Consider the following 12,807-nt stretch of genomic DNA (forward strand, 5'->3'; position numbering starts at 1 on the left):
CAGTATACATATGTAGTCAGTTATGTCCAAAAACACACCTTTGATTACAGAATTGCATTCACGTCATGAATGAATCCGAGTGAACATTTGTCCTAGATTACCACTGTAGATTCTTTACCTTACGATATAATGCGCTCTGAGACAAGAACTGTTGATTGTTAAGTGGTGCTATATGGAAAAAACTGAACAGATCTAAAGAAGGTGTTCCTGAAATTGAAGTTTATTAGAACAGGACATATAATAAATAAAACACAGAATAAAACATGAGCAAAGTACAATTAGAAGTGCTTATTCTGATGGAGACATTAGAACTGTAGACGGCAGCTAAGTCAATAAGGATCTGTGTACACACTCCTCCTGTGTCTAAAAATCCCCAGAAGTGGCATCGCTTGAATAGAATAGAATAGAAGAATAGAATAGCTTTTATTGTCACTGTTACAGGAACAATGAAAGGCTGTTTGGCATTTCTCCAAGTGTGTGAAGTACACAATAGCATAAGTATTTACACAATCACACACAAATTGACATTTACACAAGAAAGATATGTACAGGTTATACATACACCTGCAAACATACGGATACACCCATAAAAACATACATACATATGTGTATATATACATGTATGCATGCGTACATACATGCACACACATATTTCCACATACACGCTTACATATATATATACATATAAATACATGCCATCTATTGAGAGGTGCATTGAGAGGTGCAGTGTGATCAGTGATATTGCACATCGAGTGGGGGGGTTGCAACTATACTAAATAAGTCTATAATAAATACAGTTTAAAGGGGTAAGGATGTTGGTTGCATTGAAGTATAAACAGAAATATGGTTTATAAATAAGGTGTAATGTCCATGAATGTTGTAAGTGCAGTTATCCTCCAATCAGGGTGGAGGTAGGGCATATTGAGTGCCGTAGTTCAAAATCCTCAGTGCCACTATTTTCTCTGCTGTCTTCAAGATGCTCGCAGCTGTTTAATTTTAGGTAGAGAAAAGTTTGACATATTTCACGACCATTAAATGTTAGAGAAATCTCTGAAAACCAGGTCACGGTTACTTCCCGAGCAAAAACCTCTGCTTGTGCAGAAAAACAAAACTGCTAAGTGACACCAGCTGAAGAGCAAGCATTGAATTGAGACGCTTTGTGTGTGTACAGTGCACACTCTTGTTCTTGGTACCTCTCTTCATGTACCAGTGTGACAAAGTCCAGAACGGAGCCTTCAATGTCAGTCCATCAAGTTCCACCTGAGCTTTAAAGAAAATAAACTCAACTTTTCCTTCGTTTGAAGTTTTTCAGTTCATCCAAGAACCTCAGCAGTTTCTGTTAACATGCTGCTGTTATGCTCCTCCATCTCAACCACTGAGCCTGGTCAGGATGTCTTTAGAGGGAAAAGACAAAAAGGAAAAAAAGGATTTTTTTGAAAGTTTTTTTTGTTGTTGCTGTTGTTTACTTTAAAGAAAATAAATAAAAAATAAAATGAAGAAAAATACAAAGTTTAATACTGAGAAAACTGAGGTAGAAAATAACTGAAGAATAAATTGATGTAATCGATTTGTATACTTTACCATTAAAAGAAAGAAGTTTTTAGGTGCAAGAAAAGGCGTTGCCTGCCAGAGTCTCTCCGTGGGAGATACTGAGACAAGAAACTCACTGAAAAAAAATGCTACTAATTCTAATTTTAGTAGTAGTAGTAGATGTTGTATACAGTTAATGACCCCGCCCCACTGCCACCCCATCAAATAAAACATAATATGTGTGAGAGATGTGAGATGAGCAAAGCAATGACACCAGAGACTGCTTATGTATAGATCCCTGAGTTATTTCCTTCATCCTTACATGCAGGCCTGCATAAATACAAAGGAAGGCAACTATATCATATCTTGAAAACTTAGCTAAACCAGGAAAAGTGCAAATATGTAAATATAGCAAAATAAATAAATAAATGTAAAACTAATAAAACTAAATATTTATCTCTAACATACTAGTTATAAATGGACACAGCATTTAAAAAGTACAGTGTTTCCTTGTGATGTAGTAGGTTAGAAATCAGTTGAAGTTTAATTATACGAGGACAGGACATTAGAGTATACTCAAAACACGAGCAGATGTATGCGTTACCTTCCAGCACTATCCATTATTCATCTGATCAGACAGTAAATTGATTGGTGTTCCTGGAGAAATTCGAGGTAGTGCAGAACCACACAGGCTTTATGGGAAGTTGCCGTGGGCTGACATCTTTCAGCCGACCATCAAATTAGCCAGAGAAGGATTCCCTATTCCTCAACTCCAAGGTCACCACAACTCAGAGACTGTTAAAAATGACAGAACCCTGTTGCTTCGGTATGAAATGCACCCACAATGCGAGTTCAAAAATATGAGGATCAAATGATGATTGTTTTCTCTCACTATGTTTGTCTTTTAAGACGTTTTATTCATATATAACTGGGAACCTGCTTAAAAGCCATGATTTTGTCAAATTTGAGAAGCTGGATAAAAACTTTGGAGATGATTGCAGAGCAGGGGGCAGATGTGTTTTACATCAGAACAATAAAAAAGGATTTAATCACTGACATACAGCAAGCAGGTATTGTCAGACAGGTTTCATCCTGCTCTCTTTTCTGACCATTTTCTACGTCTGCCAAGCACAATGATCTAACTACAAACAAACAAAGCAATTGGCTCTGTGAATATTTGCTATGATCCCTCTACACTGTGAGTTGTCTGGATCAATTAAAAGTATTGATTATAAGATGTGTTGTGTTCAGTTTTGCTCAACAGATTCATTTGTTTCACTGTTTTTGCTCAGGAGGAAACCTCACACTGGAGGACTCGGCCTTGTGTAAAGTTACAGTGACTGATGCGTGGAATATGTCTTTGGGAGAGTACCAGATGCACTTCCCTCTTCCCCCTGCAGGAGGAGCCCTCCTCACCTTCATCCTCAACATCATGAAAGGTTCCAATAGACACAGACTGTTGAGCTGCTGCTCATGTTCATTTTGAAATCACAAAATCACAAACTGACATTTTCTTGAAATCTTAATGTGTTGAGCTGAGCTGTTTAATTTAATAACTGATTTAGTTATGGCTTGAACAGTGGTAGAAGCAGTATTTAGATCTGACTGGAGTAAAAATAGCAACATTCCAGCCCAAAACACTAAATATAGATAATATATTTAAGTGAGGGCAGCACGGTGGCACGGTGGTTAGCACTGTTGCCGCACAGCAAGAAGGTCCTGAGTTCAATTCCACCATCAGGCCGGGGTCTTTCTGTGTGGAGTTTGCATGTTCTCCCCGTGTTTGCGTGGGTTCTCTCCGGGTACTCCGGCTTCCTCCCACCGTCCAAAGACATGCAGCTTGTGGGGATAGGTTAATTGGATAATCCAAATTGCCACTAGGTGTGGATGTGCGAGTGAATGTGAGTGTGAATGGTTGTCTGTCCCTGTGTGTTAGCCCTGCGACAGACTGGCGACCTGTCCAGGGTGTACCCCGCCTCTCGCCCTATGACAGCTGGGATATGCTCCAGCGCCCCCCGCAACCCCGAAAAAGGATAAGCGGAAGCGGATGGATGGATGGATGGATATTTAAGTGAAGCTCCTGGTTTCAAAAAATGATTATTATTATTACTAAATTGATGGTTATTTCAAACTAGAAAAAGGCATAAAATTTTAAACAAATAAGTATCAGAGGTTTTTGAACTCAAATCTCTTTAAGATTCAGCTTTAATTTGTTGTTTGTCTTTGTCTCTCATTATTTTCTCTAATGCGTTTGTTTTTGCAATCACAGAGCTTTGCAGACAATATATGGAGCTTGATCAGCAAGACTCATGATCTTCAGTATTACGGCATCACATCGTATTTGGAGAGCATGGGTACCACACATGTGTCTGTGCTGACCGAAGATGGATCCGCTGTGTCTGTCACGAGCAGCATCAACCACATGTCAGTGTCTGGATGAATCTGTTTTACTGTTAGGAAGCAGCTATCAAAAATGTGTCTTCCTTTAAAACTGAAAGATTGAAAAGGTTTAAGAGATTATTTTTAGAAGCTGCTTTGTAAAATGTCTCTACTTGTATGTGTTGTAGATCATTTAGCATTTTGTACTTACAGATTTGGCTCCAGATTCCTCTCTCCAAGCACTGGAATCATCCTCAATGATGTGCTGTTTGACTTCTGCACAATATCTAATTTTGGTAAGGGATCAGCTGGATACATTTTACACTTATGAAATACAAGCATAGGGCAGAGCGATGTTCCTCACAGCAGTGGAGGAAAAAGAAATAATTGACACTGTACACATGTGCAAATATAAAACATCTACTGATTGTAATGATATTTACATGAAAATCGTCAAGAAGGTCATAGAAAGAATTGTAGGACCTCTAACATATATTTGCAACTTATCATTTCAGACGGGAAAAGTTCCAAACAAAATGAAAATAGCTAAAGTTGTGCCACTGTACAAAACTGGGGACAGACACCATTTCACAAATTACAGGCCTGTTTCTTTACTTCCACAATTATCCAAAATCCTAGAAAACCTGTTTAATAAACGATTAGACAAATTCTTAGATAAATATAAATTACTTTCTGACAGTCAATATGGATTCAGATCAAAAAGATCAACATCTCTGGCATTAATCGAATCAATTGAGGAGATTACAAATGCTATAGATCAGAAACAGTATGCGGCTGGAGTATTTCTGCATCTCAAGAAAGCATTCGACACAATCAATCATGACATATTAATTAATAAACTGGAACGGTATGGGATTAGGGGGGTTGTACTGCACTGGGTCAAAAAATATTTAAGTGACAGGAAACAATTTGTGAAGCTGGGTGTCCATTCCTCATCATGCTTGGACATTGCTTGTGGTGTTCCACAAGGCTCTGTACTGGGTCCAAAATTATTTATTATTTATATAAATGATATTTGTAAGGCATCTGATATATTACAATTAGTATTATTTGCAGACAACACAAATATTTTTTGTTCTTGGGGGAATCTAAAGGAGCTGCTGGATACAATTACTTCAGAAATGTGCAAAATTAAAAAATGGTTGAACAGGAACAAACTATCGCTAAATCTAAGTAAAACTAAAATAGTCTTATTTGGGAATTCCCTTAGAAATGCACAAGTGCAGATTCATATAGATGGTGTGGAAATTGAAAGAGTACTTGAACATAAGTTTCTTGGTGTGATTTTAGATGATAAATTAAACTGGAAGTCTCATATAAATCATATACATAACAAAATTTCAAGAAGTGTTTCATTTTTGAGTAAAGTAAAACACATTCAAACTGTTTTCTAAAAGAGAACGGGGATACAATTTGAGGGGGGAATTAAATTTAAAACATCCTTGTGTCCGTACAACATTAAAAAGTTTTTGCATCTCTGTGTGTGGAGTGAAGCTGTGGAACAGACTAAGTAAAGATATGAAGCAATGTCCGAGCATGGCGCAGTTTAAAAAGCGGTTTAAGGATATGGTTTTTGCAGGATACAGGGAGGAGGTAGAGATTTGATAGGGTGTCCTTGTCCAATATTTTCATGTGTGTGCGGGTGCACGGGCATGCTGGTATGGGTATATATATCTGTAGGTTGTGTATCCTTTGAGGTCTTACTGGGGTTATTGAAAATGTGTATATGTGAGTATGTGTGTATATATATATATATATAATAAATAAAATAAAAAAAACACAAACACACATAACATATAATATAATTGCAAGGAGGTATTTCTGTAGTCTATTGATTTATTGATTACTAGATAAGGGGTGGGATTAAATGAGTTTATGCTTCTTCCTGCTCCTTTTTGAACATGACAGTTATTTGTACATGTTGCTCGTTTTCCTTTTGTTTTGCTTTGTTTGTTTGTCTCATTTTAATTCTATGTTGTTGTACTTTTTCAACATGTTCAAAATAAAGATTCAATCAATCAATCAATCAATCAGCTACCTCTGCTTACCACAAACACACTTCTCTGCTACGTTGTGTCTGTCAGTACCCACACAGCGGATATATGTGCGCAATACGTGTTTCTGGGAAATCAGGCGGTTAACTGTCAGAGGAAGTGAATTACCGACGTTTATGCAGAGAAGAAAGCAGCGATGGCTGAATCAACCGAGCACGTTGAGGGAGGAAATTTGTCTCCCATTTCCCCCCTCAACGAGGACACTGAGGACGAGGACGTTGGGGGGGCAAATACGACTCCTATGTGTCCCCCCAACGAGGACGTTAAGGACGAGGATGTTGAGAGCGCAAAAACGACTTGTAATTGCCCGCCCAAAGTTCCCTGCATATTAGTTGTTGTTGTAGGTGCAGTTTTTCTAATTGTAGGTGCTCTAGTGGCTGGTCTACCAGCTGGTTTTATTGGTTTTTGGAAGGGTAAAAGTGAGTGTGTCAAGGACCCCAGTGCTGATTGCCCTTTTTCAAAAGCTGCTGTGGCCGCAGACTCCGAGAAATGTTCACGGATTGGACGGTGAGTAACATTTTAAACTTCTGACACATTTTTGTTTTTCACATAATATTACGCACCAAATGCAAACTTTAGCGCTAAAACATCTTTGAGAACTACGTAACCCGCGTCTCATCCTGGAAGTGTGTGGTTATGTTCCCCCCCATCTATTTACAAAATAACTACCGTACTCCTAACTAAATTTCTACTTCTTTACGAAACCAATATGCCATTATATAAAAGGCAAAATTCCACGTGATTCTGTATAATACAGATCAATAAAAAATCTTCTTTCCCTACTAAATGATTTATTGGTCAAAAACGGAGAAAAAGCTCTAACGTAGAAACTATGATTCTTACAGATGTGTGTGTATTGTCAACAGAAAGTACGGTAAAGAGATTAAAAATATCATGCCACATTTGACCTCTGACCTCTTCTTCGAGGTCAATAGATTGATCTGAAGGTCATAATGCTATTTAGAACTATTTAAACGTATGTTTCTTTCTAGTGATGGGAATTCAAACTCTTTTAAGAGAGCAAAATATACCTTAAAATATGCTAAGCAAAAATAAAAAAAAAAAAGCATCAAGGTAACAGTTTGACTGTTTAATTTTTCAACCTTTCCAGACGGTTTTCTTTGTACCCACTGTTGTTTCTCGTGTGTGTGTGTGTGTGTGTGCGTGTGTGTGTGTGCGTGTGTGTGTAATCAGATCCCATCATTAACTTCAAAGACCCGGATCTAAGACCTGTTTTGTTCCCAACTGAAAAATCACTATTGTTACTGACATCATCTGTACTGACAGCATAGAGGCATATAGGGAATAATATCAGTACAGTATCAGGGTAAAGCGTGTAATAGACATGTTGGTGCGACATGTGGATATCACACTTTGCCGCTCCTAATTTAAACACATACTTGTGTTGCAGTAAGCTGCAGTACCAACAGTGATATTTTACTTCAAGCCAACATGAAAAGAAATTTTTAAAGATTTTTTGCTGCAGATTGTGAAGAACAATGCATACCATTCAGTCAGTTAAACACTGGAATCAAAAGTGTATCTTATTCGAATGATTAGTGGCATATGGGGTGGCTGTAGCTTAGGTAGTAGAGCGGGTCACCTCTTAACCGGTTGTTGGTTCGATCCCAGTCTGCATGCCAAATATCCTTGGGCGAGATACTAACCCCAGGTTGCTCTCCCATGCATCCATCGGAGTGTGAATGTGTTTGGATGTTAGTTAGGTAGCACTGAAAACCTGGGTGAATGAACAAGTTGTATAAAGCCCTTTGCTAGTAGAAAAGCCATTTACTATATTATGAAAACATTTACATGTAAATGCATATCAGCTAACTAGCATAACCCTTGGTGTCAACTTGTTTAAGTCACAGTTCTAGTATCAAGTCTTCCCAGTCCCCTAAAGAATATCAGCTTACATTCACCATTTTTCTGATTCTGTCATTTCTTTTTTTAATTACTCAGCTTTTTCTCGTGTAGCGTTCAATTCAGTTAATTTAAACCTTGTAATCTTCAGTCTTATTTAAGCTTTTTTTGCTACAACTTTTAATATTTTTCTCAGTTTTTTTGTTTGAAACAGTATGTAATAATTTACTTCCACTTTTTTTTATTTGCAAACACAATGCTACTGTCTTCTGCATTTTCTGCATACAAATATTAACTTTCTCACTAATGTATAAGTCTTTGGATCAAAATAAAGTTGGTCCTCCTTATTCACCTAAATTCAGTGCAGGTTCAGTGCAATTACCAAAACCTAACACAGGATTAAATCCTTTCACTTTTAAACTGCTGTTTAAATTGCGTTTCTACTGAAACTGAGCGCTCAAAATGCTTAGTTCCATCAGAGAGCTTTGTGGTCAGCTTCATCTGTCCAGCATCAAACCCTATGGAAAAAATCTTGTGTGTGATATTTGACATATTTAACTTGGTGGTTAAATACTGAAATGAGGACTCTTCTTTCTGTGAAAGATGGTTAAATTGTAATTCATGCTCTCATTTCCTCCCACTTGGATGATTGCAACTGACTTTACACTGGTCTCAGTCAGTCCTCTCTGCCCTGTCTCCAGCTTGTCCACAGTCCTGATGCTAGGCTCCTCACAGACACCCGAAAAAATGGATTTATACAATTTAAGACCCTCCTGTTTGTCTGGAAATGATCACGTTAATTTAAAAAAAAAAACACGTTTTGTTTATCGAGTGTTCTTTTTTTCTTCTTCCATTTTTATAAACAATAACACTTGAACATAAGACAACAAAAGGAGGACCAACCACACAAAAATAAATCAGGGAGATTAGGCCATTTAGGTATAAGTTTGACATACACAGGGTTACAAGTTGAAAATTATGTACAACCTGGATACATATTATTACCAGAGATAATATAAAGGAATACCACAAGACTAGAGAGTAATTTCTCAGTAAGAAAATGTTTCCATTTCTTCCAGTACTGCTCACATTTTTCTGAGGACAGTCTCAAGGAGAAGGTTAGTCGCTCCATAACGTGAATTTCGTGTAGTATTTCTGTCCAGTCCGAAACAGTTGGAGGTTCCTTTTACAACCACTTGTGTGTTATAGCTTTTTGGCTGACCACCTGAAATACCTGTAGCAGGTATCTGTCGGCTAAGTAAAAGACACTGAAACTCCTCTCAAGATGTAACCCAGTTATCTGCTTGGTTCTTTAGACCACTTCTGTCCAGTAGGGGGCGATTTTAGGACATTCTCCAAAAATATGGAAGTGGCCTACTGAAGTTTATGGAGTTCTTTAATCTTAGGGGTGATTAAAAAAACCTCAGAGTTTTGTTTCCAGGTGAACTCTCTCCATGAATCGGAGCTTGAAGTAGTGGCTGTGGTTTTACATATTTTAGACCAATCTTCTTCAGATAGGTTTATTCTGCCTCTTTCTCCCATCTGAGTTTAATGTAAGTGGTAGAGTTTCCTTTCTATCTGTAGTATTGAGTAGGTCATAGAGATTTGTTTTTTTGTCAGTTTCCCTTTACATGCATCTATAAAAATTTGAACTAAAGGCTTTCTCTCCTTGGACACAATAGCTGTATTAAAGTGATGTCTTAATTGGAGATATCTAAAGAAGGTTGTAACTGTCTGACATTTGTTGAAAGGTATCGACACCTTATTGAGATGATATTTTTCAGTATGCGGTAATACCAAAGTTGCACCAATATTTAAACCTACTATCAGTTTTTGCGGGGGTGAATTTTGTGTCATATGCTGGCCAGTGTAGTATTCTTGCATCACTTTCTTTTTTTTCTTTTTTTGCTCTTGACGAAGGCGGTCGCACTTTTCTCCTCTCCTCCTCTCCCTTAGCTTCCCTGCTTAGCCTCTTATGTCCTTGTCTAGTCTCGTGTTTTTTGTATTACTTTTCCCTGGAACACTCTCTCACAGTCTGTTCTCTAAAACCTAAAAGAGGAATTATGGATTTGATCAACTGGTCCCTAAATGCAATTGACACCCCTTTCTCAACGAGAAGTTTGGGCTTGGGTGAGCCTGAGTGCTGAAGATATCTACCTATTCGGAACCATGGTAACAGGGTTCTGGCTGATCGGAGCTGGCTTGGCCCTGACTTATCGAAGAATTAAGAAAGCGGAACCGGCTGTTCAAACCCCCACAAGGCTGCCCGCTGGGATTGGAACGATGGGAGAGGCGTGAGTTTCTCAAAATGGGCTCATTGAGTCAGCACGGATAAGATCTTGGAGAGGCTACGGCTGCTGTGAATACTCAGAATAAGATCTCTGACTGCAGACTGGATACATCTCGGAAGGGCTCGCTCGGAATAACATCTCTGGGCGCAAATTGGATGACATCTCGGGGAGGCACACTGCCGTGAGTTCTCAGAAATTGGCTCCTTGAGCACAAGAAATGACAACATCACAGAACGCAAGTATGGCGAAGCTCGCAGCTCTCCAACGGGAGATTGAGAGACCAGTGTTGGACTGTAGAACTGCTTTGAAATTCATATGAGCTGTTCGCACTAAAGTAAAAACCACCATCACTTCATGCGGATACCCCTTTGGCGCCAGCTGTGCAAGGCTGGAGCTGAACAACAACCCTGATAACGACTGTGTTTAGTCTGTTCCTTCCCATTCCATGCAAGGCCACCTGGGTTGGCTGGAAGACTGTTTACTTAGCCTGGCAGGGCGAAGGACACTGTCTCAGCTGAACTCTGGACACGCACACACATACATATACACTGATATGCACACACTCATCCCCCCTCCCTTTCCAAACGCCTTCGACGCTTATTCCCTTCCGATGCTGACGGTGGATCAAGGAGACCAGCGCACGCAGGCCCGGATGTACTGTCTAATTCGGCTGTCTCTCACCCTTTACCCACCCCTGTTGCTTGTCATGTGTTTCTTTGGTGTATTAAGAGTTTTTTTCATGTGCTATGTGCAGAGGTGTTTTTTTCTGTTCTCAAACTGATCTCCCTGTTGGAGCTCAGTCTGGGGGGAGTTATTTTTTTCTCCTTATCTTTCCTCATGTGGTGCATTTTCCATTGTTATACCTCTCTGACCTGTCTTCCCCATGTGATGTTTTGTGTAATGTATGTATGGTCGGAGGGTAAGATGGCGCTGCCATTGCGTGCAATAGGTTGGTTAATTAGGTTAATTTGATTGTGGGACGTGATTGAGATTAAAATTCAGTGAACTGTGCATCCCTAGCACATGCATCAACGAAGACAACACATCGTCGTGTTATTCAGTCATGGCAATTTAATTGTGGGACATTATAATTTTAATAAAGATTAAAATTAAATTAATTGTGCACACATGATAACAATAACACTAAAGTGATAACGATGAACTGTTTCAGGGACATTCTTCAGAAAGGCGGCTCTGCAGTAGATGCTGCCATTGCTGCGCTGCTGTGCACCTCCATCATCAACCCACAGTGCGCAGGGATCGGAGGCGGGGTCATATTCACTGTGATGGACAGCTCTGGTAACAAGACACCCTCGCTCCTCTTAGCTCAGCCCTGCTGGGGAATAACATAATAATATGTCATCTTTTCAAAGGTAAAGTGAAAATCATCAACTCCAGAGAGACTGTCCCCAGCAACGTGACCTCTGACCTCCTTAAGTTGTGTCCTAACACCACAGAGTGGACCGTGGAGTGGCCGCAAGGTGGGCTGTTTTTCTGCCATAATGCTAATATTTATAATGTTTTAGTCTAATCTGCTCTTGGACTCACCTTTATGACACAGTTAATTTATTCTGTACAGGTCACTGCTAATGCACACTGTGAGTCATTCCTCTTTCCTCAAGAAAGCAAAACAGAGATGATAAAAAAGAGAGCAAACCACTACAGAGGGTTTGGCCGTTGGCATTTATTAAAGACAGCGAGTCAGTTTCCTATATGACATCTGTCAGAGTAATCTAACATAAACACAATGAAAAACATGCTAATTAGTTTCAGAAAAAGCCAGAGAGATTGGAGTAGTTAGATCTTTCTCCAAACAGGTCTTAACAGGTCTTTCTCCAAATCATGCACAAGATGTAACACAAAAGTTTTAAAGGGGTAGTCAGTTATCTGTAGAAGTATTTTTTTTAAATTCAGCACTTTAGTCTGCAAGACAAACTCAAGATATGAAGGATCATACCTTTGTTTTATCACCTGAGAGGGTTCTTGTCATCAAAGAAGCGAAGGAAAGAGACAGCATGACTGGTATCTCGTTAAAATGTCATCCTCCTCCTCACCTCAAACCTCATCTACTGAACAAAAGTCAGGACTCTAACACACTAAGGAGTGCATAAACATTATTATTTAATTACTGTAAACAGACTGGACAATTAGCGCTTCCAACTCCAGGCAGTCAACAACAAACCAGCTAAAGTACAACAGCTGGTGATAAGCTAACATTAAAGCTTTCTTGCCAGAATGCTGTCCCATCTTTCCCATTTTCTGGTGTTCAATTAATGTAAATTCCTCCCCAAGACCAATCTTAACTCTCCTCACAAGTCCATCTTTATCAGTCATTGTTTCTAATTTGGCTCATCTCCACTCGTTCTGTGGCAGATTATCTGTCTGTGGAGGTGAAGCTGGAAATGTTGTGAGATGCTAAAGTGGGGCCAGAGACACAGCCTGCTGTGGATGAACATGTCCCTGTCCCTTATGTTGCTGTCAGCAGAGTACAAATGACCTTCCTGCATTACTCCCTGATTGTCTATAGTGTTTTGACTTTGAAGGGAAGCTGTGGATCCATAAGTAGAATCAGCATAGTCTCTGTTAAGTGTCTTTTGACAGCATTTGAGTATGGGATGGACAGCAATAAGAACTGGGAGTAGTTATTGGAGCAGTTCACTTGTGTCAGA

The 12,807-nt window shown here is 39.2% G+C and overlaps 2 protein-coding genes across 3 annotated transcripts in view; both read left to right on the forward strand.

The window, feature by feature from the left end:
• Positions 1 to 1,201: 1,201 nt before the first annotated feature.
• LOC102301854 (glutathione hydrolase 5 proenzyme-like) overlaps positions 1,202 to 12,807 on the forward strand; it is a 17,989-nt gene continuing 6,383 nt past the window's right edge. Inside the window, exons 1-2 of the mRNA XM_042225293.1 lie at positions 1,202 to 1,240; positions 3,800 to 3,954. Of these exons, the coding sequence (XP_042081227.1) occupies positions 1,202 to 1,240; positions 3,800 to 3,954 (194 nt within the window). The remainder of the gene's footprint in view (positions 1,241 to 3,799; positions 3,955 to 12,807) is intronic.
• On the forward strand, positions 6,041 to 12,801 carry LOC121815257 (glutathione hydrolase 1 proenzyme-like). 2 transcript variants are annotated; one of them, XM_042225297.1, is made up of 4 exons: positions 6,041 to 6,192; positions 6,253 to 6,491; positions 11,310 to 11,437; positions 11,512 to 12,801. In XM_042225297.1, the coding sequence occupies exons 1-4, from the start codon at positions 6,121 to 6,123 to the stop codon at positions 11,667 to 11,669; spliced, it is 597 nt and encodes a 198-aa protein (XP_042081231.1). In that variant the 5' UTR covers positions 6,041 to 6,120; the 3' UTR covers positions 11,670 to 12,801. The 2 variants fall into 2 exon arrangements, with proteins under 2 accessions (XP_042081231.1, XP_042081230.1); XM_042225296.1 differs by having other exon boundaries at positions 6,046 to 6,491.

This window comes from Haplochromis burtoni, unplaced genomic scaffold (assembly GCF_018398535.1).
Source record: "Haplochromis burtoni strain Fernald_Lab_line unplaced genomic scaffold, NCSU_Asbu1 Contig_166, whole genome shotgun sequence".
NCBI classification, from domain to species: domain Eukaryota; kingdom Metazoa; phylum Chordata; class Actinopteri; order Cichliformes; family Cichlidae; genus Haplochromis; species Haplochromis burtoni.

Coding starts and splice junctions, on each gene's coding strand:
- LOC121815257 (XM_042225296.1), top strand. CDS start 6,121: ATGGCTGAATCAACCGAGCACGTTGAGGGAGGAAATTTGTCTCCCATT. Junction 6,492..11,309: donor AAATGTTCACGGATTGGACG/GTGAGTAACATT, acceptor GAACTGTTTCAG/GGACATTCTTCAGAAAGGCG. Junction 11,438..11,511: donor CACTGTGATGGACAGCTCTG/GTAACAAGACAC, acceptor ATCTTTTCAAAG/GTAAAGTGAAAATCATCAAC.